General features: G+C 38.5%; 1 protein-coding gene across 12 annotated transcripts in view; it reads left to right on the plus strand.

Annotated features, from left to right (window-relative positions):
• LOC121644602 (receptor-type tyrosine-protein phosphatase mu-like) overlaps positions 1–27833 on the plus strand; it is a 177812-nt gene that overhangs the window by 47233 nt on the left and 102746 nt on the right. For all 12 annotated transcript variants that reach the window (XM_041992659.1, XM_041992663.1, XM_041992660.1 and 9 more), the window contains exons 3-7: positions 8117–8391; positions 13609–13687; positions 15323–15438; positions 18370–18544; positions 24189–24482. In XM_041992659.1, coding sequence (XP_041848593.1) covers positions 8117–8391; positions 13609–13687; positions 15323–15438; positions 18370–18544; positions 24189–24482 — 939 coding nt within the window. The remainder of the gene's footprint in view (positions 1–8116; positions 8392–13608; positions 13688–15322; positions 15439–18369; positions 18545–24188; positions 24483–27833) is intronic.

Genomic DNA, 27833 nt, shown 5'->3' on the forward strand with positions numbered 1-27833 from the left:
CTGCCTGTGACACACTTTGATTATTAGGAATATGCTTGAAAACAATACTACTTGGCTCAAGAAGGGATATTCTGTGTGGAACGATACTGTGTGTGCTTAGGACAGTAGATAGAAGCCCATCAAATTGTATCAAAGAACTTGAGTCCGTTTTAATTGGCCATGTCTATCTATCTATCAAAATTTATTAAAGTGAGTTCCCTTCATTTTGTGTCTGTCTCACACAATTTTGTCTCCTTAATGTTCCATTGATCACTTTTCATTTGATCTGAAATGGAAAGATATCACCTCAGCCAAGCAGACAGCACCCTAGAAATTAGACTAATGGAATAACATTTCTTTTTTTTTCTCGTTTATAACAGAGGTAGTACTGAAAACTAATAGATATTGTTTTCCTCTCTTATCTGATGCCTAGTCTCACAAAGGCTGCATCACAGATAGATTGTACTGGGCCCCCCCAAGTGACAGAGGGGGGATTAATTAGCAGGCCCTCACTAATTTTAAGCAGCCCGTGCTCAGATCTGTTTGTGTGTGTACACCAGGATGAAGTGTGTTAAACTGCCCTGGAGAAATTACTCTCCACAGAGGGGGAAGTGCCTGCTTTTTCTATCGCAATTGATTAATGCCGGGACACATGGAGGCTGGGCAAAGGTTACAGTGAAATCTGGAAAAGCCTTGACCTACAAATTAACACTTCGTGCTCAGTCTAAATTTAACAGATCTAATTAAAATCCCATGTCTGGTTAAGAGGGGTCCCTGATTGGGCTTCCCAGTCTGAGTATACTTCAGACAAGCTTGTTTTGTACCTGTGTGTCTTGAATTGTGCGTAATTAGCAGGTTGCTGCTCTTTCTCCATTTCACAGTGTGAGCACTCAACCTGCTGTGCAAAATTGTAATCTCTCCTCTTTGACCACACTGAAAGGAATGCAAAATGTAGAGTACTTGACGGGTAAAATTGTTTTACAGCTACAAGAGCGGGGTTTGATGGGTAAAAATGCATTTAGGTGAAAGCCATACTGGCAGAAGAGCTGTCTTACCTCTGATTGCTGTCTTTCTCTCAACTCACACTCATGAATCTTCACAAAATGACCATATCATGGTCACACTAAAGATTGTCATCCTTAGTGGTGTGCCAGGATGAAAAATGGGATTGATATGGCAATATTCAGACCAAAGAACTGGAAGCATTTTGACTTCAAGCACCTTAAAAATTGGTTGTAGACTGCTTCTGTCCAAATGGGGTAGTTCTCAGTGTCTCTGTTAATGTATGATTTAAAATAATGCTTCAAGTCTTCCCCTTTTTGAGTTTTCCAAGCCAGTAAACTCTCTCTTGAGGCTGAAAATTCCAGCTCTCTTATAAACTCCAGTTCCAGACCTTTTTTAGAATCTTGGATGATTGTGAGCTTGGTTGACGTTTAAGTTGATTTCCTATATTCATTGTCAAAACAGGAAGTGGGTGTTCTCTTATGGCAGGACAGCAGGACAGTTGGGCTGTGCTACATGAACAGATTTTGTAGGAAATTTTAAAACCTGTGGGCATCAGTTTAATAAAAAATGTCCTTAAACATACGTATAGTTTGCAGATGTCCTGCTTGAAATTCAGGTCAGCATAAAAAGTTCAAATTAAAAACTAGACTAGATATAGTTTCTTTTTCATACATGATGTCATTTTTCTTTTTATTAGAGGTCAATAATATACACATCTGAAAGTTGTGCATTATCTGCCTAGTGCATGTAAAAGTATGTATCAAAGGCTTGGGAAATCAGTATATGCTGTGGTATGTGGTATGTGTGGTAAATGTGGAGAACACAGTCATGTGCAGTACCAAACATCTCAGTTTGATGTCAGTCGGCTGTGGATCGTCCCTCATCCTGCAAATCTCATCCTGTAATCAAATACTAAACTGGCCCAATTCCATCTCAGTATGTAAATGAGAGGACCCTAACAGAAAAGGGGAATGAAATACAGCAAGAAAAACAAGCCCTCTGGTCACATGAAGAGGAGACAAACTGTGCCTGAAACTCTTGGTTGTTTATGACGATGTGCTCTCTGCCTAATTGCTACGTCTGGATGGAGAGTCGCCTTGTTTATCCCTCCATGCAGTGCTTATTGCATGCTTTGGCTCCTGTTAAGGGTGGTTCAGCCCAGATTTGAGACTCTGCATGTCTGCTTGGGCACTCCCCAGAGTGTTTTTCTCCCAAGCCAACTGGAGAAACCCCACAGAAGAGCTGTCGCTCTCTGTTCTGTTGTAACCAACAAGCTTCATCTGTCCTGGCTTAAAACCATTCAACACAATGCTCATTGAGCTCTGGAGAATGGAAATTTGTCTTAATTTCTATACAAATTTACTTATTTCCAACTCATTTTCTGCTTTGTAAGTTTCCCATTGTGTTGCACTAGATTTGATGGGGAAATTTTCAGAGGTTGTGAGTAGGGGTAACCAGATGCTGTTAAGAAGGAAGCTGTGTTTTGTGAGCCCCAGCTGCTGCAGTGGCTGCCTCTTCTCTGATGGTGTCATGGATTTTGCCAGCAGTACACTGCTGCTTCCTGCCTCTCCCCTGAGACTTATTCTGGGGAATAATGGCAAGAAGAGGAGAAAGAAGGTCCTCTAACTGAGATGAATTAGTGTTTTTGTATTCTGCGAGCACAATAGCAAATTCAGCTCCAGCTAAATGACTTATTGTTTAATTCTCAGTGTCTGCTATAAATATGTTGCCGGAGAGAAATTAAATGTTTTTGTCTCACTGTTGCACAAGGTCTTTGTTTAATAGCACACCCTTGGTCGATAATGACACCTAGACAATAGAGAAGGATTGGCAGAATGAGGTTCTTCATAGGGTAAAGGTGATCTTCTCCAGCGGTTCTTTCTTCACTATGCCACCATAATGCAAATCCATGTCACTCTAAAACACAGAATGGGGCTTATTTTAGAGTTTAGTTGTTGCATATGGATTAAATGCCATCTCAGAAAGAAAACTGTTCACCTTCATGACCATTTCAGTCATGACTTAATTAATTGACAAAGCCTCTCCGCCTTACCTAGACATCAAGGGTTGTTTGTTGTGCTGAATGTGCTGCTCAAATGAAAGACAAGAGAGCTAGCCGTTTAAAATATGAGAGGTGAGAACACCCACAGACTGAAGGACATCAGGAATTTAATCAGAATTTAAATCACATCAGCAAAAGATGGTATTTGCAGAAGGTGGGGGCCCCATATTGTGAAAATAAGCTAATTGCTTTTGAGCCATTCACAGCTATGCACAGAAATCATACCTTGTGGCGTTGCCAAGGTCATTAGGTTAAGGAGAAGCCCCATTATGAGATTAGAGGGACAAAATGGAACAGTGATTTACAATGTCTGATCAATTTGTGAATTAATTCCTAATTATGAGGGACTATGATTTTTTTTTTTTTGTAGCAGGTTTGTGGAGTTAAAAAGTGTGTCTTAATTTGACCAAACAGGTTAGGTATTATGAAAAACAGAATTAAGATGGCATGTGCCATTGTGATGGAGGACATATTTGCATATTTTATCATTTCTGTATCTTGAGTGTGCATGGTATGAACAATTAAGGCTGATAGGTGACTCATGCGAAGGCTCTCTGTTGTGTAATGGCTTTGTATCAGGCGAATGGGCCCATTATATGACCCATTTATTGCAGCAGAGCGCCAATAGAGCGTACTGCATATTAAGATGACATATTAAGCCATTAGGGATTGTGGTTGATTGACATACAGCAACAAAGGATGCTGCCAGGGAACATAATAAGGGTCAGGTGTTCCACCTGACTAAAGTGACAGGGCTTAAACGTGCTCTGAATGATGGATGGTTTCGGGTGAATCTGTTTGACTCTGTTAAAGAAACCTGCCAGCTCCTTCATACAGAGAGCCCAAACTTATTCTGTTATTTTTATCAGGCTCCTTTTATGTTACAGAGGACACAGGGAAAGTTCTGGAAAATTGAGCGGAGGCCACGGCTGTTCACATTAACAACCTAACCCTCACAGCGAGAGCATTTTTGATTGGTAGCAGACAGTGAGAATAGCCCTGTCTTCATTGACATTTCCGAAGCGGCAGCCTTGCTTTTCCGCGGTGGTGACCTCTGTGAATTTTATTAGCAAATGAGACCTGGAGGGTTTGGGTTTAAAGAGCGCCCCTTCATTCTGATTTCCCCCACATAATGATTTTCACAGAGTTCAGGACCTGAATGGAGGAGAAATAATGAGTGGTAGTCATTACTGCAAATTTTATCCCCTGCTCAGACCATCACTCAACTTGTGATTAATCTAAATACCTTCAGCTTATAGTCTTTGATCAGGATTAGTCAGTATCTTATTTGTGAAAACTAAATTAGATCAAACTGTATTCCCATTAAGAAGACTTTCTGTTTTAAGATAAGAAACCAAGGATGAAAAGGCAGTTGTACCAATGTAGCTAAAAGTCTATTTTGAGGTGTTTCTGAAATATTTTTGTGAAATCATGTTCCTGAAAGGTAATCCATTTTTAAAATGTTTTTTCTTTCTTTCTTTCTTTTTTTTTTTTTTTTTTTTTTTTTTAGAATTTTCCAAAAAATAATTAAAAATGGCCGCATTTGTCTTCTATGTCTGCTTTTCAACAAGTCTGATTCTAATGATGGCTAAGAGATGTACTCCAGACTTGAGATTTTACTGCAAGAAATAATGAAAAAAGGAAATGGGCATGTGGTCTTTCCACATTAATATTCTAAATGGAGACAGATTATTTCACAAAAGCAGGAATTCACATCATTAAAAACTGTCTTAGTCCACAAATGGATGACGGTCATTACATTTTCCAACTAAATCAAACTACTTAAACAATTTCTTAATAGATTAACTGTTTCCATCAGTTTAATTTCTTACCAGAAGGAACTTTTCCTCCCATATGGATAGACACGAGCTGTGGCCAACTCACAACTGCTCTGCCAGTTAAAGAAGCTGTCAGGGCGAAGGATTAACCTGATGGAAGCCTTCCACTGGAGTATGTCCACAGTTTTCTCTGCATGGCGTATTATACCATTAAACTACTAAGTTTGTTATTTTGGATTGATTAATGTCTAGCTGAGCCCAAACATTTGTGAGTTTGAACATTATTCTCATTGAATGCATTAGTTAGATTGCATACAACTGCACAGCTTTTCCATTGTTAATTTAGAGAAAATACCCCATAAATTTATTTGAAAGATTCCATTTTGAAAATACTTTACTAAAAAGTTGTCATTCAACAAAAGCACAAATAATGAAAGTAATCCACTGAAACTGACAAATACTGGCACTCTCTGTTTTATGATCTTTGTCAGCAAATGCGTATTAGTAAAACTGATGTGATATATGATGTGATATAATTGTTCTCCTGCTTTGTGAAACTTTTTATTCAATATATATACAAATTCTTTGTAATATACAAATATATACAAATATTTATATATAAATTCAAATGACCCTGATAACATTGTCAAAAATATCCCAGCAAATTGAAAATCACATATTTTTATTTCATTGGCGTGGCCTTCATTTCCAAAGAACAGCAACAATGAATTTATGTAGGATCTGCGGCAGGGACACTTTGTCTTCCACTCATTCATTTTTCACACCAGTTTTCATGTTCTCCACATTCAGCCATCATTGTAATGGAAGGTGAAGGTGGCCTACATTGGAATAATAATAAATCTGTTCCTCTGAATACCTTAGACAATAGGCGAGCCCTGGCCTTTACGGAGTTGTAGAGGCAGGCTCAGTGTGCCGAGAGCTCTCGATTTTTAATTGGTCTGGAACACACTATTGTTAAGGTGCAAGAGATAGAGAAAAAGGAAGAGAGAAAACACCTTATGCATCACTAGCACATTAGCGCAGTGCTAACACAGTGTCATTATGATTTGCTCTTAGTCTCACTGGCTAATTAGCTTGTCATGGTGCAGCAGGTCCTATAGAATGTGTGGTCATTAGGCTCAGAGAGCACAGAAGCTGAATGACAGTCGGTGCTCTTCTGTCATCTAGGAGGTATGATCAGCTGGTTCATTGTTGCTTGAAATTCATTCCTTTTGGTGGTCAGAGAAAAGTTTTCCCTTTGTTGTGTTTAGTTTCTCTGAACCAAATCAAGATTATTTTTGGGTTTAAAATATACTGACATTGCTACAACCTGCCTGATATCAATGTCCGGTTGAAAATGTTTTATTTAGACCAGCAGACCTGTGATCTAATATTATGTTGATCACTTCTGCATTAAGCATTATTAAATAAGAAGCTTTTTTATTTTTTTACACATTCTACCTGTTTTATTAACAAGTAGTCAAAAACAAAATACAAATGCTGCTTGAGGGATTTTTAATCTCTAATTACTGGCAAAGAGTTGCACTGTGCATAAATCTCCCAAGCAACACTGTCACAACATGACTGTTGAAATGAATAGTAAACACACTGTTTTAATCATTGAGGAAAGCCGTGGTGCCAGCTTCTTTGTCTTTATAACATGAGCTATAAGCAAACAATTCATCAAGTGATTATTAGTGCTGGTTCACATCACACCAAGGGCTGCTGATTCCCTTAAAGGAAAAACAAAAATGCTCTGAGCACTTGAGCAGATGGCTAGGTGTTATTGAAGAGACCTTAGAGTCCTTATATAGGTGCCTGATTTAGGTCAGACAGTGTCTCAACATTTCCTGGTCCTCTTCAAGTTCTTTGTGCAATTTTTTGCTTTGCCTCAGACATCATATAAACTTTATGTTAACAATCTGAAACAGAATAATATGGTCATGTGAAAGTCAAACATTTGACACGCATATGTAGCACAGGTGATACACGTGATCCAAGCATGCACAGCAGCACATGCATGTTTTCACTAGAACTCTGCAGGCAAACCCCTGGTTATTTATGTGCCTTCCGATGACCCAAAACATGTAAATATCGCTTAAAACAACAGCTGCCTGTACCTGTCAGACGAAGCCGATTAGGCTGACTTTGTGTCATCTCAACTCACTGCTCCTCCTCCGCTCCCTCTCCTCCTGTTTCATTGTGTAAACATGACAGAGCCCCCAACTCATTATCTGAAGCTGGAGACAGATGGAATTGGTAAGCGTTACAAGAGCAGCACAACAAGACAAGTAGGCAAGCTTTATTCATTGATGGAACAAATAGGGTTCTGTGAGAGGCTGTTTGGCTGACACACTCTGCGACCAAGCCTGCTGATTAAGTTGACGTTATTCACCCGTTTTAGAACCATATCTGAGTGAAGCACCAAATGGTAAATGGTAATGACAGAGATTCGGCTCTGCTTCACATCCACCAGAGCATTTTTTTTTATGCCTACAGGTTGTTTTCCTCACCTCTACGTACCTCCCAACTATTAGCAGACTACCAAAAAAATGTATTTTAACATAAAGCAAGCATCTTTTGGCTGTTTCTCAAACGCTGTTACAATTTGTGCCATCTCATTACCAAGCCAAGCTAAATAAGATGATGACAAATAGAATGTGTTCTGCATCTCCTTGAAAGTTTGCCAATATAATAATTCTCACTTGAGTTTTATTGGCAAGAGGCTAAAGAATTAGATTAACCTTTAATATTGAAGCAAAGTGATAAAATCTAAATGGGGCTTTCTTGGCAAATAGATTTTAGTTTATTGATTTCTCATCTTTTGCCTTGCTCACTACTGTCATTGAGGCAAAAACGCTCATATCAAGTATTCAGTATTCTCTAGGATTAGTCACTCTACTGTACTGCTGTCTTGATATTGATACATGGTAACGACAAGATGGTTTCAATCCATCCAAAGATAATAGCATTTTCTCATCAAAGGTCACAAGCTGGAATTATGATAGTTAACCTCTTCGAGCAGCCATTTTCCTGCTGTCTGCCTACTTTTATCAAATTGCTCTTTTATGTGGTTGCTGTTAAACCTCGGGATATGATCGCTGGTAATATGATTGTGTGGAAAAGCTCTGTTTTGTTTGTAACTACTTGCCTTTAAACACCAACAGATTCAAACTGTGCAAGTTGTCATTCTTTTGCTTTGACAGAAATGCTTTTAGCTGACCATTTTTAGTCTTCAAGCTGTATGAAGACCACTTGATTTATGGTCCACCTTTCTTGTTCTTGTTTACAGGATCAGCCTTTATGATGGTGAACACATCAGGACGCTTCGCAGGACAGAAGGCTTTACTGCTGACACCTCAGCTGAAGGAGAACGACACACACTGCGTTATCTTCAACTACTACATAGGAGGAAGAGACAACAGTCACCCAGGTCACCTAAATGTCTATATCAAAGAAAACAACAGTCCCATGGGGATGCCCATTTGGAACGTGTCAGGCCCAGCCTCTCGCTCCTGGGGGCAGGTGGAGCTGGCCATCAGCACCTACTGGCCCAATTTTTACCAGGTGAGGAAAACTTTGGTAAAATTCTGCTATCTTTTGTGCAACTTCTCTAAAGAAGTAGGTTGCCCATTATAAGCAGCCTTAATAGTTTCGTGAAAGTCATTAAAGTCTATTCATTGGGTGGAACATGACAAATTTATTATTTGAGAAGGTCTAAACAATTGCACAATAGCCCATTCAAAACACCTAAGATTATTGATTTCTGTGGCTGCTTCAGTATCCATGGTAATCTTTTTTCACTCTCTTCCATCTGAGCCAGGTCTCTCTTTTTTTCCAATTCTGAAAACTCATTTTCACTTACCAATGCACATGACTGCTGGCTAGGGCAAGGTGATTTCACACTTGCCTGGCTATTAGTCTTCGTCAGCCTTGTTCCACGAGTCCACCAAATGTTAATTGATGCAGAGAGACCCCTTAACCTCCCAATGGGAGCAGGTCCCATGGTGTATTATTTCATTATAGCCTGGCAGAACTGGTCCATATTGGAGCTGAGGGGAGTCCTCCTGCCTGCTCATCATAGCCACTCTGATAACTAAGTTAACAAGGGATACCGCTGAGATTCTCACAGCTGAATGCAGACTGAAAGATTTAATGAGAGGCACATGGACAAAAAAAGGAAAGAAGTGGAAGGCAACAGCAACTGTTGACAAGATGGGACCTTGTTTGATATATTCATGCAGCGCAGGTTTGATCAGATGTTTTCAGGTTGGGTTAGAAGATAAAACAGTCAAGTAAAGTTCAGCTTGTTATATGAATTCATTCTTTCATTTGTGTATAAATCTATGGCTGAAATTTAAGTCTAAGTTCTGTTCTTGTTGGTATGTCTAGGTTACAAACTGTTCATACCGCAGCTTCAGCAAACACTTTGACCAGAACTGCTGCTTCAGTTTGACAGACCAATAATAATTTTAGTGATGCCTGAATTTTCTGAAAAGTTGGCTGTATTATGTACAGCAAATCTCTTCATAGTCAGACTGTGCATTCAGACCCAAGATGATAGACTAAGCTATGCCAGGGGTTAATGGACATTCCCAGCATCTGCTGCCTTTCAAACCCCAAATGGAAGGTCTGCTTGTAATTGTTTCAGACCCAAATTGACAATACGGGTAAATGTGAGGATGCTAATGATCTTAGCAACAATCTGTCATGTAAGGAGGCCATTGCTTCAAATTCCCACTAATTAAAAACATGGCACTAATTATAGGTATCTTTAATTGCATAGCAACCTACGAAATTGTCAAAGGGAAGCCACCTGATACATGGAAATTATTTTTTAATTACCAGTAAGGCTTTTAGTCATCATTCTGGCCTTTTTGCCTTTGATAATTACTCCTCTGACAGACTATCTCAAGAACTTTTAATTGAGATTGCCATGCATTTCCAAAGGTGAACATTTAAAAAAAAAAAAAAAAAAATCAATAACTGTAATATGGGGACCTACCTGCAATAGACTGGTGAGCTGTCCAGGGTGTATCCTGCCTCTCACCTGCTAAAATGCTGAGTTAGGCTCCAGCTTTCCTGCGACCTGTCATTGGATGAAGCTGTATAGATAATGGATGGATGGAATATGGGGACCTATACATGTTGCATGTCTTTTTTCAAAACGTCCACCATGTCCATAAGGCCTAAATGTACTCATCTGTCTTAGTTTTAATACAGTAGAGGCCATGGCAGAGCTAATCATTCCTGCTGTAACGGTCTACTTAACGAAGTCCCACAGGGAAAGCCAGTGCGGTGATGTAGACACCGAACGGCAGGCTCACTGTCCATCTCTAACAAATGAGAGTGATAAACTTTCTTGTGACATCAACAGCTTTGTCCCATGTGAATATTTTCAGTGTGGGTCAGGCCCAATTATGCACTGCACAATCATTGATGCTGGAATCAATTATATCACAGTTATTAGGCAGACTGACTGATGTCTGTTGCACAAACAAAGGATTTCAATTAGAGTGTGTGGGCCAATTCATTTGTCTGGTGGCGATATATGGAGTGGTTGGCCTTTTAATTTCCTTTAAATTAGGCAGTAATGAGGCCATAATTGGCACCCAAGACATTCACTTTCATATTCCACGAGACAAAAAAAAGACATTTATAATTAGACAACCCTATTTGAAGGCATCCTGCCTCCCAGATGACAATGATAACTATCTCTGCCTCCACATACCTAGACTACAGAAAGAATCTCAGAGATGTGTCTGTGCATAACCAATGGGACATGCTTCTATGTTACACCATACATGGGATATAGCCATTAATACAAGTCACTGGATGATGCATGTTTATATTTTGGGAATGATGGTATGAAAAACATGTATAGCTGTAGCATGTGTGGTGTAATGAGTCTCTGTACCACACCCTGGCTTTAGGAAGGGTCTGGCATTCTGTTTCCTTTTTTATCACATGGAGGAGTACATAACTCTGACATTCTGCTGGTACACGCCCTCAGAGCTCAGACCATTTGTTTTGTAACAGAACTTGGCCCTTAAAATAGGGTTAAGTTAGTCATGCAGCACAGTTGCTCTTGATTTTAAAAATTCTTCTGTCAAAGATGGCAACAAACATGTTAAACTAAGTGTCACTAGCTAACAACTTCTTTTTATGGAAGAGATAGCATTTTAAAGGGTTTATTAACTTATATTACAAGAAAATATTAATGCTCAACTGTTTTGATGGTTTGATGTTTTCAATTCTAGAGTGAATACGTATTCATTTCTATGAGGTTTAAAATGGTCTTTTTGTATTTGATTATTGTGTATTGTAGAAGGGTGAATTAACAACATTTGTTGCTACTTAAGTTTGTACATGATCCAAAGTAACCTCTTAGCTGAGTATTTTTAATTTAATGATCACAAAATAGTTATTAAAGTCAAGCTTAAAAACTGTTTCAAAGAGGCGATGACCAACTGATCAAGCTAATGTTAGCTTGCTAACATACTAAATTTCTGAAAATGATAACCTAAATCAAAATGCTGTCTAATAGTCGTGTCAATGAAAAGCACTTTAAGCTACATTTCACAAAAATAACATGTACATTTATTGCCAAGTCTTAGCTTCAAGATTCAGAGAGGAGATGAGTCAACTGACTAAGCTAATTTTAGCTTGCTAACAGATACCTTTTTGGAAATGATTAGACCTAAATGTTTATCAAAGTGCTGTCTACTATGTGAATGGAGAGCACATTAAGTTTCATTTGACAAAAATAACAATATCCACATTTAAAACAAAATGTGTTTGTTGTTGCTGCTGTGTGTGTCAGTGCATAACAATGAAATAGTGGTGAGGTATAGGCACCTAAAGGAATCTTCATCATGAAAATTAAACACAAGCTCTGGATTTCAGTTTTGAAAGGTATAACTTGGTTTTTCTGAAGTGAGAGATTATAAAGTATTTACAGTCAGCATATCACCTTTAGTTTTACTCACAGCTAAACTGCCACTTTATTTAGTTTTGTTTAGAGATATTTTTATGGCCATTGGCCAAATCCCGAGAGGAACATACAAACAATTTACCTCATAGCTGGTTAACAATTTAGTTGCACAAACCACAGTACTTGACCTATGTTAATATTGAGATGGTATCAGAGTATGTTTAAAATCTGACATAAAAAAATGGAGTAGTATTTCTTGGAGATGAAGGAGATTGTCACAAAATGTCATGTAACACATTTTTTGACTGGTATTAGTCTATTCTGTGCTACTAGGCAATGTAAGGCAGTTTATTTGTACAGCACATTTCATGTACAGGACAATTCAAGTGTTTTACATAAAACATTAAAAGCATTACAGATACTATATGATCTTCAATTTACTCCGCAGATAAAAATGTGAATTTTTCAGTTGAGAAAAAAAGATTAGCTGGTCTCTGCTGCCTTCCTTGTTTGGCCTATTAGTATTTGACTTCAGAGTTTGACACAATAGTTTAATGCTAACCTTGTGCATTAACACACCAAAGTTGAGGCAGCAATGGACCAGCAACTGTCATACTCTACAAACAGATGGAACAGTCCCCTGATTATCCATACAGAAATTAAATGGCATTTTAACCAAAAAGTCACGTTTTTTGTACCAGAAACACAGTGGAACTTTTGGGGACATTGTAGTGAAGATAATAAGTAAAGGTTTATTGAAAAATCTGCAATATAAACTTGATTTTTCACATTCAAAACTGTCCCTTTAAAGTGCTTAGCAGATTAACTTTGTCAAAGAAATGTCTATTTTAAAATGAAGATAAAATGATACTAGCATTTACCTAGAATTTGATGTTCAGTCTACCTCCCATATTTAATCGGTTATTAAAAACAGATTAAAGACATTAGGCAATTCTTAAAACGAAGATTGTTCATCCCTTTTCTGTCAGGTTTTTATAACCTACATCTAAATATTTTTTTATCAGAAGATCCTAAACTATGTAAACAGTTTTTCTTTTGTCTCCAACAGCCAGTTAGTAACATTTAAATACTGCAATCACTGAGTCAAAAACTGAAGGGCACACAGTTAGCGATGAATTAGAAATGGCTGCTGAAACTAACTTCTTTGGGCACGATAGTTTTTCAAAGAAAATGCTACATTTTGATATTAAGAATTCAAAAGGCTGTCGCTTGGAGGTTGTTAGAGATTAAGGCATACAGTAAAGAGAGACAAGTTTTGGCTCTCTTTCTGGAGAAATGGCCATTTTCATTCAGTTATGTTGCATGGTGAAATATTGCTTCGCTGGCACTTCAGTGTTAACTTGGATATTGATCTGGACATGTTTGCCATTTTCTGTTTTTTACTTTATTTTTTATCTTATAGTTATTTATTTTATTTTATTTATTTTTTATTATCTTCACATAATTCTCTGGATCGTTATAAAAGCACAAACAACAAAAAACAGTAATGTTTTTGAAAGAGGCAAGTAAAAAGTGAAATTTGGGTAACATGACCTTTTAGCTTTGCTCCCACACTCCACACTCTGTGTTTGTCACAGACTGTGTGCTAATCGTCACAAGGCTCAAACCTAATTTCACACTTGCATGTCATAACACCTGTCAGCTGTGACATATTGTGGAAATAATGTCAGTGGCCTGCAGCTGTGTCACCAGCTGCAGCCCAGTGAAGGAACAGAGCGTGTTGGCGAGAGCTGGACTTTTCTGTGCACACACCCAGCAACACTCAGGTGCCTTTTGAAGACATGTGCCCATTTATCACTGATGTTATGAGTCTCCTTTCTCCTCCTCAGATTGTGTTTGAAGCCGTAACCTCAGGGCAGCGTGGCTTGCTGGCCATCAAAGATGTTGTGGTCCAGGGCCACCAGTGCAGTAAGTCTATTCTCCCTTCACCATAAAAAATATCATCAAACCATCATTGTCCTTTCTATGACACCCTTCCAAATGCCTGTATCGTTGTTCTGTTCAAGGCCTCCAAGTCAAACAAAGGCCTTCAAAGAATATGCTTTAGTCATTTCAACTATTAGCCGCCCCCCCTCCTTTCTCCCTGAAGATTTATGAGCATATAGTTGATATGCTGAAGTATGTTAAGTATATAATGCTTGGGTTCAATCTATCCTTTGAGAAATGACACAAATAGTACAAAAAACTGACTATAAAATGAGCTGCTTCTTGCATATGTAATCCACCATTTTTATTCTCCCCTAAGAATGATCAATAAAGTATCTCATCGACATCTCTTGGATTTTTGCTGCCCTTACTGAATAGGTTCCAGTAATTTCTGAGTGCACTAGAGGTAATGAACATGTAATCACTTCCAGATTTAGATTTTTTCTGCTTCTGCTTTTAGGATTTACTGCTTTTGTGGGAAGGAAGGGAAGATGCCATTTCAGTATTCTTTAAGTTTATTCTTTTCAGTGCAGTCATGTTAGTCCATATGGCAGCCCTCAAGTTAATACTCAGGTTTTCACACTCTCTACTCTAAAGTCTAAATCAATAGCATGTACGTTCTTATCAATTGTTTTATACTTTACTCTACCCCTTGTAGCTTAAGTATCAGGCTCTGATTGTTAGCCACTAATTACCTGCTAACCATTTGAAAGCAGCTGAATTCTTACAAATGTTATGTCAATAAGATGGATTCATACAGCAATTTGTGCAGCATATCAATGTATTTGAGCAAATCAATGAGGCCTCATGACGTGGCCAGTGTTTCAATGTGTAAGTGTGAGTGGATCAATATCCTCTCAGTGGCAATTGGGCTTCTTTGAGTGATAAGCAAAGTGATGAGAGCACCTCCTCCTTAGAACACAGCCAATTCATTTTCTATTTATACGACCATGTGGAATATCTGGCTGAAAGGTGTGATTATGCCACTAGGTGGGCTTCTTCTCCTCCTACCATTAAATGAGATGTTGAAAATAGATTTGTCTCTTAGGCACATGATAGATTGACAGAAAAAAAAGTTATGTGAGGTGTAATTTAAATTCAAGATTATGAAATATGAAGAGAAAGAGAAAGTGTTGATGAAAGCGATAGAATTAGCTTTTGCCAAGTCTTCGGAGATTTAGTTATGTTTGAATCAAGGTCACCCTCAATTGCCCTATTTCTCCATGCAGATTCAAGGCACTAATCAAAAATGTTCTAAATAAGTTACTTTTTAGACTGTCCCACTCTATACAGATAATGAGCACAAATGAAAAAGAGAATTATGCTTATTGAAAAGTGCCTTCCATCACTGAAAGTATGCTGTAGAATGAGGTTTTTGGAAATGGCCCCTGGTGCTTCATTTTTAACGTATTAATGGAATTTCTCCAAACATTGGTGGCCTTCAGCACGCAAAGTCCTTCAAAGATACTTTTCTCTAATCTTTAGTTTTACCTAAAAATATTGACACAAGACTTAATTTGTGGGACCAAAAGCCAAAATTAGTATGATCCTGATACAGACCTTAAATGGAAACTCTACTTCTGGAAAAGTCTCAGCAATGTTTGCATTTTTCCATAGTGAATACGCCACACTTCTTGACTATAAAGGGAGTGGAGGTCAACGCTGGACAGACTGCATCTTTTCACTGCACCGTCAATGGACGCAAGAGGGACAACTTTCGTTTGTGGCTTCAAGTGAGCAACATTATTATCCTGTTTCTTACACTGTAGTTCAGAACTTAGATCAGATTGTGAAATTGTAATTGGAACTGGATTCTGAGAAGATTGAAGGGCCTTACTGAAAAGACCTTACATGAAAACTTATTCTTTTTTTCCCAAACAAAGTAGGTTTGCAGATTTCTTACAGTCTTGGAATCCTGTCTTGTTTTAATTGTGTTTGCTGATGTGTTAAATATGACTTTTATGCCTTGAAATATTGTTTCACTTTGCAGGTTTTTCAAACAGCAATGATACATAGAAAAAAACATTCAATTTCACAAGATGTGTAATAGTTCCAGTTATTGTTATCTTCCTTTCGACAAGAGGATTTTGATTTTACAACCCCAATCCTAAAAATAAGGAAAACCATGTCAAATTAGAGGCAGAAAACAGTGATTTGCAAAGCCCACAAACCAATATTTTATTAATAATAGAACATAGAAAACCAATCAGATTTTGAAAGTAAGATGTTTTACATTTTTATTAGAAGCAGTGGCTCATTTTGAATTTTATGGCAGCAACATACCTTAGAAAAGCTTGGACAGGATCATGTTTACCACTGTGTAGCATCTACACAGAAGAAACCAAGTGCTGGACCTTTGAAAAACAATTGTTGTCCCATTTTTGACTGTTTGCTAATTCTTATTTGTGCTGCATTTCAGTAGCTCCAAATATTTTTAGTGGGTTAAAGGTCTGGTCTTGCTAAAACACGCAAGGCTTTCCCTGAAGAAGAAGTCATACATATGAAAGGATAAGCTACTTTAAAATCTGTGTATGGATAAGTTGTCAGTTCCATAGGCACTATTACATCCTCATACAGATGCAGACTATTGAACTCTTAGCTGGTGATAAACTGAATGTTCTCTGTCCTCTAACTAGGAGAAAGTGACGTCCAAGATTTTAATTTATCTGACCACAGAACAGATTAATTATTTGTCTCACATTTTGAATTAGCTTTAGTCAAGAGAAGACAGCAGCATTTCTCAATTATGTTCCCCTATGGCTTCTTCCTTGCATCATAGAGCTTTAAGCTACATTTGTAGATGGCATTGTGAACTGCCTACACACACATTGATTGCCAGAAGTGTTCTTGAACCCATTCAGTAATTTCTATGGCAGAATTATTCCTGCCTGAGGGCCTGACAATGAAGGGCATCCGATATTGATTTTTGACCATATCCACTGCACACTGAGATGTCTCAACAGTCTCAGGAATCTTTTAATTATATTTAGTTCTGTAGATGATTGAATATTCAAAGTCCTTACAATTTTAAATTATTCTGTAAACATTTTTCTGAATTTACTCCATGGTTTGTAGTGTAGGTGTAGGCTTTTTTTTTGTTTGCAGATTACTGAACCTCTGCACAGCATTACCTCTCAGAGACTCTGCCTCTATAAGGTGCTCTTTTTATATCTATTCATGATACTCACCTGTTGCCAGTTAAAGTATTTAAATACATGTTCCTCCAGCTGTTTCTTTTCAGGATCACTTACTGCTCCAGCCTTTTTTTGGCCCGTCCCACCTTTTTTGAGACGTGTTGCTGTTATCAACATCAAGATGAGCAAATATTCTTAATGAAATAGTAAAATGCCTCATTTTCTGCTATTTGCATGTTTTAAATTTTTTGTTTTGATTAAAAATGATTAGCTATGATTATTGATTAATTAGAGGTTGTTTTTTTTTTCTTTGATAATTTTTTCCCATAAATTGGTGGGCCATGGTTGTAGTTAGGTGGCATCATGTTTTATATATATTTAGTTTTTAAATCAATTACATTCAGACACAACTCTGGTTAGCAAGATCTGATCAAAGTGTACTCATGCCATCAGTATGTACTAATATGTGTGTATATACTCTGTTAACTGTTAACCATAAAGTGAAATAACAGTTTATCAACATTAATGTTCTGTCGTTAAACTAAATAACTCAGTGTAAAACTAATAATGCACTCAGGCTATATGGTGATTAATGCCAAGAGAATATGTTGGAATCTAAATTGTGTTTATTTTTATTTCATAATGTTACACTATTCTGTTTTAGGCTTACATAAAGCCTTGAAACAATGTTTCTTAATTTAGAAAGCAAAGCTAATACCTAGCTGCCAGCTTCACACCCATTTTAAAGTGGAAATTCAAGAAACAATAGTAGCATTTTGTAATTTACTGTGTGAATAATTTCAAGTTGAAGCATTCACACAATGCTTTTATGTACCCTATGTGATTAAGTTGTCACCTGCTCACCAGATTTCCACAGGCTTCTGTGGCTGGGAGGAAGGGGATTACATTTGTTTCAGATCACTGCAGTATGGTCTTAACCTATATAGATGCTGGCTCCATGTGGATACAGTGTACTATATCCGACACAACTGAGCAGCGCAGCAGTCTTGAATTGACCTTGTTCTGAGCAGCGAAGGTAGTGCATCTGGCAAACATAACCCTGCTGGCTCTGCTGCTAAGCACACTGTCACACATGTGACAGCATGATGCTGGGTAAAGGTCTTCTGCCAGGTACTCCATCATTTTAACAAACACGTCCTCATTAACACAGGAGCTGGAAAACAAACATTAAGTGAAGTCCCCTGATGACAGTAATGAAGAAATATTTCTAATGAACAAATGTCCCCCATCTGCCTGCTGTGAGGGTGACAGCTGGGGAGAGCCCATAGTGTGTGTGTGTGTGGGTGTGTGTGTGTGTGTGTGTGTGTGTGAGTGCATTCCTGTTTAATAAATGTTTTCCCACTATCAGCCACCGATGGGAATGATGGGACACAAACAAAAAGGCTGCAAGAGCAGACGACAAGTACGCTGAGCTTGAGTTTCTGAATCACACACAAGGTCAGGCCACTTTGCTTATTAAACCTTTCCATTTTGGAGGCTCACTTGTGTGTTTGTCTCTGTTCCAAACAGGGCATCGGTGGACGGGAGGCCCCAATGAAAGCCACTAAACCTTGGAACAACCGACGCTTCATAGGCACTTTCGATGTGGAGAACACAACCAAGGGCGACTCGGGACGCTATCGGTGCATTGTCCACTCAGACAAAGGAGTTGGAGTGTCCAATTATGGGGAACTAACCATAAAACGTAAGTTTTTTTTTTGTTTGTTTTGTTTGTTTTTTTTTCTTTGCCCAGAACAGGAAAACCTCAGACAACAAGACCCTTGCATTTGACTTAACTTGACTTAATTTTCTATCCAGATGACATCCATGCATCCAGCAAACTTAGAGAGATAAACAGGAAATGCTGCTTGTTTGTAAATGAAAATGTCCTCTAATGCCAAACTGAAAGCACAAGCTTTTTAAGTTGATTTGTTATCCACAGGGCTTTAATACTTCCTCTCTAAAGGCTGTCCTTGACTGAACACAATTCCAACTAAAAGATCACAAAGGCAAGAGGCAGCAGGGTTTACTTTAACCTCTCTGATATTTCACTCCTGTAGTTGTTTGATATGAATTTATGGACTCGTCCGAAACTAAATCCTGCAAGGCCTCTCTTTCCTACAGCCCTATAGCCCGGTAATGGCCATCTATATTTCTTCACCTCAATTTTCTCCGGGTGCTCTCAATTGAATTTACTGCTCCGATTTTTTTTTTTTTTTTTTTTGTCTCTAAGCTTTATGTGATTGATAGGTTTAATCCTGCCCGTCCAGATCGAGGTCTGTCAATCATGCGAGAACGGTTGGGTCCAGACACAGCAGAGTGTATGAGGGAGATAAAGTCTCTCTGCCCAAGTGTATCAGTGGGTTTCAGCGGTGTATTCAAAGAAAATTTACTGACACACTGGAGGCACTCAAAACCAGTCTTGTGCATAAATCCAGCAACACAATCACTCGCACTTCCACACACTTCCACATACTTACTAGACAGCAATGTTTTTACTGATTGCTGCTCTCAATGTTTCTAGATATATTTTTACACAAGACAAACCAGTTAAGTGTAAAGTGCCACAATCATAAATATTTAAAATACAGTCATTTTCTCTGTTAAGGCATGTATCAAAACCTGGAACTCATCCTAGTTTAAATTCTACGCTGATTTCACACCTCAGTGACTTTGATGTAAGCCAACTCATATGAATAAGAGAAAAAGCCATTTTTGTACTTAAAAATGTCACACATAAAAAGCTGATATCTCCTCTCGTCGTCTCAGTCATAAAACAAGTGCTTAACCCTTCTCGCAAAGAGTCTGAGTTGTAAATCCTCCTTAAATATGTATTCACCACGTCCATGACTCGCTTTTGGAGGAGTGACCACGGAGCAATTCTCTGGATTATGAGCCTGCTACAGTCACACGCTGGCTCCCCTCCCTTCATTATCATATGCTGCCTTTTCCTTCAACATGAGGAGAGTGAATGCTTGATTATCCCAGATAATCACTTCTGCCTTTCTTGCCAGTGTTCTGTCAGATTTATGCCCCTATGTGAAAGTGTGCTGTATACATTTCCAGAGTGCTATATGGATTGGCCAAGTGCAGACCCTTTCCCTGTTCCACACCCCGTTTTGATGAGCTCTCCTGCAGTGGTGCCAGTAGTTTTTGAAAGGAGGATAATTACTCCTTGTCCAAGTGCCGGTTCTTTTCTTGGCCTGGTTAGAATCACCTGGAGCCCTCGCTGAGCTCTAACATTGTATTCTGGGCCATGCTACCAACTCAAGGATGTCGAGGTTGCAACAGCGTCAACACTAATGAGAATAGCCACTGAAAAATCAAAGGCAGGCCAGTCAAGCTCCTCATTTTCCTGTGGCCACCTCTTCTCGTATCAAGAGCAGATCAATTCTTTACTCACAGCAGCCCAATTAGGAAAGCGCACAACATAATGAGGACCTCTTGCATTTTAACAAGAGAGGCTCAGTGGATGTAACAGGAAAATGAAAGATGGATTTCTAAACAGTGCAGGCTAAGTAATCTAACAGCAGAGCGGAGTGGCAGCTCTTATTATTGCTCTCTGTGTGGTGAAAGGGTTGTGTGTTTTCATTTGTATGTGTGTAATGTATGTGCAGCTTGGAAATGATTCGCTTATTAGTCTGTTTAGAGAACTGTTTAATCATCTAAATGATTGTTTTAAAAAATGCCAACAATTGTCTGCTTCAGGCTTTAAATTTGCTGTTTTGTTCTGAATTTAATCATGTAAATAGACAATATTTTGGTTAAAAAATTTTGGTTTACCAAGAAGTTGTGTAGTGCCACCAAACTGTGGAGCATTTTTCCACTGATTCTTTAAACATTTTATAATAAATCAGTTAACGTTAAAAATAAACATCACTTGTCTCAGTATGACGTGGGAGTCCATGTGCATGCCATGTGCATGCCAGTGTGTTTTTCTGTGGAGAGCATTCTGGCAGGCATGTGCTGTGGTAAAGCAAAGCTCAGCTGTCGCCAGGCCATTTGCCTGTCTGGTTAACATCATGGCAGCAGCTGCTCGCTGACCCTAAAGAACTGTTGCTACTGTCATCTGTGCACTATCAGCCATTCCAGCTAGCATGGTGCTTGGTTGGAAGACTTTTCCGGTGCCCTACAGCTGCAAAGCTGCCATGCAAGGCTTAAACATTGGGAAACGATGTTGCTAATATTGTGAAGTGTTCCAGAAATTGAGTGTATTTTACAGTGGTAATCTGTTATTTGCAGTGGATCTGCTGTGGCTGTTGCACAGAGGATTATTACACCTGCAGGAATTATCTCATCACCATAAGCTGCTGTTGCTTTTGTAAATCAGTAACTTTTCATAGTTAAAATGAAATGCTTATTGCTGAAGTATGTCACACTGCTTAGCTGTACTGTTTCAGAAGTGTTCTTATGTGATAACAGTAAGAGTAGCACTGAATGGCAGCGGTGGCATCTATGTTTTCACGGTGACGAACACTTGATTTTCTGCAGAGAATCAGCTGTGATAGGATGAATAAAGGAGCTCTTTCATACTGAATTTACAGAATTACTCTATAGCTTAAATTGTTTTATTAATCAGTTTGTGAAATGTTGTGTTCCACGGCCTTTTCGAGCCAGTCATGACTGAGTCAGCAGCTAAAACTTTGTCATATTTTGAGGGCCATTTGGTCTTGTGCATCACAAGGTGTTATTGAAGAACGAGTGTGTTGGCAAATGTGTCAATAAAATCTGGTAACTGATTCATTCTATTTGTTTACTTGGTGGTAGAAATGCGTTATTACTTTTTTATGATATTGCATTTCTGCAACATATGTATTTATATTTGATTATTTAAAGTATACCATCATGCTAGAAAGAGCCGTTTGCAGAGTAAGTCTGAACTGTGTTTTTGTTTGCTCAAGTTAATCTGAGTATATTGCTACTTAACTCAGTTAAACCCCTGTAAAGATAAAAACAACAGACCATTAAAGCCCTTCAGAACAAGCCAGTGGCTGAAGCCAGATTTTGAATCACCTCATTTTGCTGTCTGCTTCCAACATGTTGACAAATGCACCATATCTGAGTATAAAAGACAACCCAATGGATTAGTTGGTTCACTTTAGGTGATGTTTGTCAGCAACACTGAAATCTTGGATTAGAGGGAGTTTAAGGATGTGAGATTGGAGGTCACTGTGGGGTAACCATCTGCCCTGCAGGAACCTATACTTCTCTGTTGGTCACCCTCAGCCTGCTTCTGATTTGCCTGGGGACTTCTAAGACACCATGACAACTTCATGAGGAGCAGCCAGGTGACTAATGGCATTATTGTGTTACTAACAGGCTCATTAGAGCTTCTCAGGTTGTCGCCTGGACATGCAGCTATTGTGGGATGTGACAATGATAAGATTCCTGAGCAGGTCCTTAGCTCATGGTCACAGCTCTTTGTTGAATATGCTGTTTCCAGTTACACCGGTAGAGTGTTTTCTGAGCTTGAAATGCAGTAAATCATGGTCATATTGAGAGGATGCATATGTTTAGTTTCCCTTATTTTTTTTCTATGTGGATTAAATAAAAAGATCACAGTTTTTGCACTCATTAAGTTACTGTTTCTTTCCAAGTGTGTTTTTCTTAAAAGAACCAAAACCACTGAATGTAAAAGAATAAGAATATTATTAAAAACTGAAAAAGATTCAATAAGGAGTCCTGCATCATCCCCATGCTTGGCCATGCATGAAAAACAACCCTGAAAATTATCCCAAGGTAGAAAAAAACATGTCTCACATTTCAAGAAGCCTCATTAAACCAGAAATGGCACAAGGCTTAAGGAAGATTATATAAATATTGGTGACATAACAGAGAAAAGGTCATATTTAAAGTTTTTCTTTGAACACCACATTTGTATGAAAGAGATGAACTTGTACTAAAGTAGAACTTTATTTATATTAAGATATTTTTTCTTACAATCCAAACAGAACCCCTGACATTAAGAAGGCCCATCACTGTGTGAGGGTTACAGACACTTGTGTCTCTCTGTTTCAAGATTTGATACTAAAGTACAGTCAGAACACAGTGAATAAGTCTCACAAATTTTATTAGCTGCAACTTTTTAATTTACAAGCATTTGACTGCTATTCCACTTTGCAATTTAAGGCTTATTTATTCTTTATTTTGAGCATTATTACAGAAGTAAACAACTATTTGTTTTGATTTTTATTTATTTATTTATTTTTTTTTATTTTATTTAGTTTTTTTAACCAGAGAGCACAGCCACCATCCTGTGCATTTTGCAAATTAAGCTTCATTGATCTTTATCACTTTGTGGTGTGGTGTGCATGTTTGTGCATGTGAGGCCATGACATGAAGTCCAAGGCAACCTAACTGTCAGTCTTGACTCCACTGGTGTACTCCTGCTGTGGTTTTCTAATATCATACATTAGACCATTGGAATAGTTGGTATTCATAAGGTGTCCATGGATTGAATTTGATTGAATAATAGCAAGTATCCTGCATAATAAATATGTGAACTGTGTTTTTATACAAACCAAACCGCTTTAAAACCGAGTGACATGTAAGCAGGTTATGGTTGTTTTGGTTGTAGGTACCACCTTCCTCCAGAAACAGAAGATCTCTTAGAACATGGAGTTAAGCAGTACCAACTTTGCTGCAGTGGATCAATAATAGATGTTAAAAATCTGGCAAAATCCAAAATGTCTATTATTCTTTTCAATAGTGGAAACACAGCAAAATAATCCCCAGACAGGAACAGCTGCTATTTGCACACTCTGAAAGACACTCCTGAGTCAGTGTTTTACACCATCCCATCAATCCTTTACACCTTTAAACAGAATTACAGAGTTCAACAGCAGTCATAAGCTGAGAGATTAAACCAGCACCTGAAATGAGAAGAGAGATGACAGCAACAGCAGCTGCCAATTGCTAGAGGTGTTTCAATAGAAGTGCTCTGATTGAAATCAATACAATTTTTATGGGAGCAGCATTTGTTGAGGTCTGAGCTGACTTTATTTGCACCTCAGTTTGAAGTTGCCATCTCTTTTTAAACATGCATAATTACACAACTCACTCAGTGTATGATGAGAAATTCTATTCATCAAGCTGGAATTATTGATTGGCTCTTGTTAAATACCTTGATTATTGGATTGCATGAAGATATGCTTTCTAAACTTTCTAAGAATTTTGATGCAGTTGATTGTTTAAAAAAAGATTGATTTTGGGGCATCTTGTTTGCCTGCAAGTTTTTATCCAAAGTTATTATCAGTATTATTATTATTATTATTTTATTTTTTGTGAGTATCTGTGCTTTTTTTTTTATAGCATCTTCTGAAAGTAATAAAAACTTTTTATTTTCCTAGAACCCCCAGTGCCTATTGCTCCACCCCAGCTAACTGCTGTTGGGGCTACCTACCTTTGGATCCAACTGAATGCAAACTCCATCAATGGGGACGGTCCAATAATTGACAGAGAGGTGGAGTACCGCACTGTGTCTGGTACTATGTATGACCTGCAGCCTGTAGACAAGACCACCCACAAGATTGGCCACCTGGATCCAGACACCGAGTATGAGATCAGTGTTCTTCTAACCAGACCTCTGGACGGAGGCACCGGAGCTCCTGGACCCCCTCTGAGAGCCAGGACAAAATGTGCAGGTGAGACTGGTTACTTTCTGTAAACAGAGCTGAGATATTTGGCAAATTGTTATTTCTCTGGCATTACTCTGATCTAACCAAGATACATAAACTGACTACCATTATTTGGAAGTCAAACAGGATGAGACAGTAACCCCATGTCATTAATCTATTTCCTGTATTCTCAAACTGTGGTACGTGTACCACCAGTGGTACACGAGAGCCCTCTTGGTGGTACTTAGAGGAAAGTCATAAATATTTTTTAATAAAATTATTAAACATTAATAAGGGTCGCAGGTATGCTGGAGCCTATTCCAGCATTACCGGTTAGAGGCAGGTACACCTGGACAGGTTACCTGTCCATCGCAGGGCCCACACATAGGGGACAAACAACCACAACGGTGGGAGGAAGCTGTAGAACCTGGAGAGAACCCAGGCATACACGGGGAGAACATGCAGACTCCACACAGAAAGGCCACAAAGTTCGAACCTCCCCCTCCAGCTGAGATTCAAACCAGCGACCTTCTTGCTGTGAGGCTGTGGTGCTAACCACCACACCACCGTGCAGCCCAGTTCCTTTATGAACTGTCCATAGCTAATAGCTATGTATGTTATAGCTTAATATGTTTGCTACTGTATGTTCAGGTTTTTCATGATGGTGGTACTTGGTGAGCTCGATATTTTCTCATGTGGTACATACTGTAAAAGGTTTGAGAACCACTGATCTATTTAATTAAAATAAGAAGTATAGAAACTTCATGTTTTTTTTTTCTATTAGCAGAATAATAAAATGAAATCAAGGACGGCTGCATGTTTTAATTCAAAGTGCAGGAAAGCTACAAGGCCAGAACTTTGAGTACATGTACCGCTGCATACAGCAATCCCTAAAGTAAGAGTTTTGCATCAATCATTCAACAAAAATATGAATAAATGTAAAATTACTCTGTGAAAGAAAGAAATTGAAACTTGACTTAAATGCATTAATACCTCCCTTTAGGAGACTAACTTCTTTTAGATGCCTTTTTAATCTTAAACATTTATCCAAACTTTACTGCAGTTGCAAAATTTCTTAGGATTTTCACAGATTTGCTGTTTTCTTAAATCCTACAACACTTCAGTGAGATTCAAACATTAGCTTAGAACTGACCATTCAGTAGCTTTTTTTTTTTTTAACCCTTCCTTTGTGGATTTGCTTGTTGGGACTTAGGACTGTTATGCTGTTCAAATTCAACTTTCAGGCACATGGCCTCACATTATCTTCAAGGGCTCTTTGATATGTTGCAGACTTCATAGTTAAGTCTGTGATAGCAAGCTCTCCATCAGGCAATAACACAAACCAGGACATTTTTGCAACCATGCTTTACAAATGGGCCGAGGTTCTTCTGGAGATATTTGTTCTGGGCCAAACATGCCTAATGCCACTCTGGCCAGACAGTTTTATCTTTGTCTGGCCAGAACATGTTATTCCACCAGACTTGGTCTTTCCTCTAATGTTCATTTGGAAACATTTGAACTTTTTTTTGACAAGTTTCTTTCTGTTTGTAGATGCTTTTTCAAAAGAAGCGGAAAAAAATGTATATATACATATATATATATATATATCAGCAGTTTCAGTTGTCAGGCTTTTGAGGATTTATTTTATTTATTTATTTTGCATCTGTCTACACTTGGGCTGAAATTGCCAGGGAACTGGTTCTGTTACAATAGTTCTTGAGGTGGTATAACTTCAATAACTTCAGGGTGTCTTTAGATAGCAAAGTTTACATGCTACAGTGCTGTCATGACAAATGGTGAATCTACAGCCTTAAGTGTGAATGTTTCAGGGTCATACCGTAAGCAACTGAAACAAAGGGTGTTACCTTTCTAATAATAAATCTGTTGCAGCTACAGAATATCAGCCCTAATAAGTGAAAGGGGGGGAAGGAGGGGGGGGGGGGAGGGGGGGGGGGGAGGGGGGGGGGGGGGGGGGGACTGGCAGCACTTTGCACACTCATCACAATAACTGTTATGCATCAGTTCACAAAAGTGCCCACTTGATTAAATAGAGCAAGATACAATCCTGTGTAATAGAGAGGTTAGAGCAGTTAGAGAAGTCCATTCATTCAATACTTTATCTTTTTTTTTATCATAATTGTCTTAACTTCGTTTTAAGTTTAAATTTATAGAACTTCCATTAACAAAAAGAGAAAAATACATGTTTCTCACTTTTGCATTTGACCTCCTGAATATGAAAATAAGTTTTCTAGCTCCTTTGATGATTAAGCTTAATAAAATATTTTTTTCTGAAGCTTCAGTTTATTGCAAGAAAAATAAATGGATCGTACAATTGTCCAACATCCCTCATTGCTAGTTTACTTGGTCATTATATTTCCATTAGACCATTAAATTTGACAATTAGGTTAAAGATCTGTGAATCAATAGAAGAATAAATCCACCCACCATTTCTATATGAAAGAACTCTGTTTCACAAAAATGGTTCATTCTTGGCCTCAGATTAAGTTTAAATCTTAAAAAAAAAACTGCTTGAACACATGGTTAACCTTATAATTATTCACCCATTTTGTTTAGTTTTCATAAAGAACGCTCTGTAAGCTTATTCATTTGTGGGCAACACAGATTGATATCATGTGTGAAGCACACTGGCACCATAAATTTGGATCATTATATTGCTGCTGAGCTGTGGGCAGTCAAACTCAAACATGTACATAAACACTTTGAGAATGCCTGATGATATTGTACAAATTGTCCTTCTCAGAACATTAACCAGCTAAATTCCCCTGCTGTACTAGGATGCCAACTTGAGGGACAAAACAAACCTAGGATCAGCACTTTCCTAAGCTAATGCTGTTTGGTGTCCAGAGAAATGCTGATGAGAATGAGATTTTTTCCCCTCCCCTCCCTGCCCAGAGTGAAACCCCCTTTCCCCACTGTGAAGGTCATGAGCTCATACATTTTTAGTCTGGTTGATAAGGATGAATGGTCCTACCTGTGCTGCCCTCTGAGCCAGGCCCAGCTTCAGCGGGGGTCCTGCCCCTCTGCCACCCCGCCGGTCACGGTCAGGAAGATTGATGGCCCTGCCTCCTGAAGTGTGTTTGAGGAAGCAGCTCTTGATCTTGTCCGGCTCTCTGCTGGTCTTTGCTGACAGGCTGGGCCTCAGCAGTGCTCCTAATTGAACGGTTAAGACTCACAGGGCTGTGTGATACATCACTGTTGATACAGACTCACTCCCCCTCTCCCAGTGCTGCTGTCTGGAGGCGCTAATGAAAATCTGTGGCCACTTTAGAGCACTGTCTCTCACATAATTATTCAGAGGCATGCTTTGGTCACTTTGCAAAATGAGCAATGTTTCTGATGACAAAAGATGTTTTAATT

Source organism: Melanotaenia boesemani, chromosome 8 (genome assembly GCF_017639745.1).
Source record: "Melanotaenia boesemani isolate fMelBoe1 chromosome 8, fMelBoe1.pri, whole genome shotgun sequence".
Taxonomy (NCBI): domain Eukaryota; kingdom Metazoa; phylum Chordata; class Actinopteri; order Atheriniformes; family Melanotaeniidae; genus Melanotaenia; species Melanotaenia boesemani.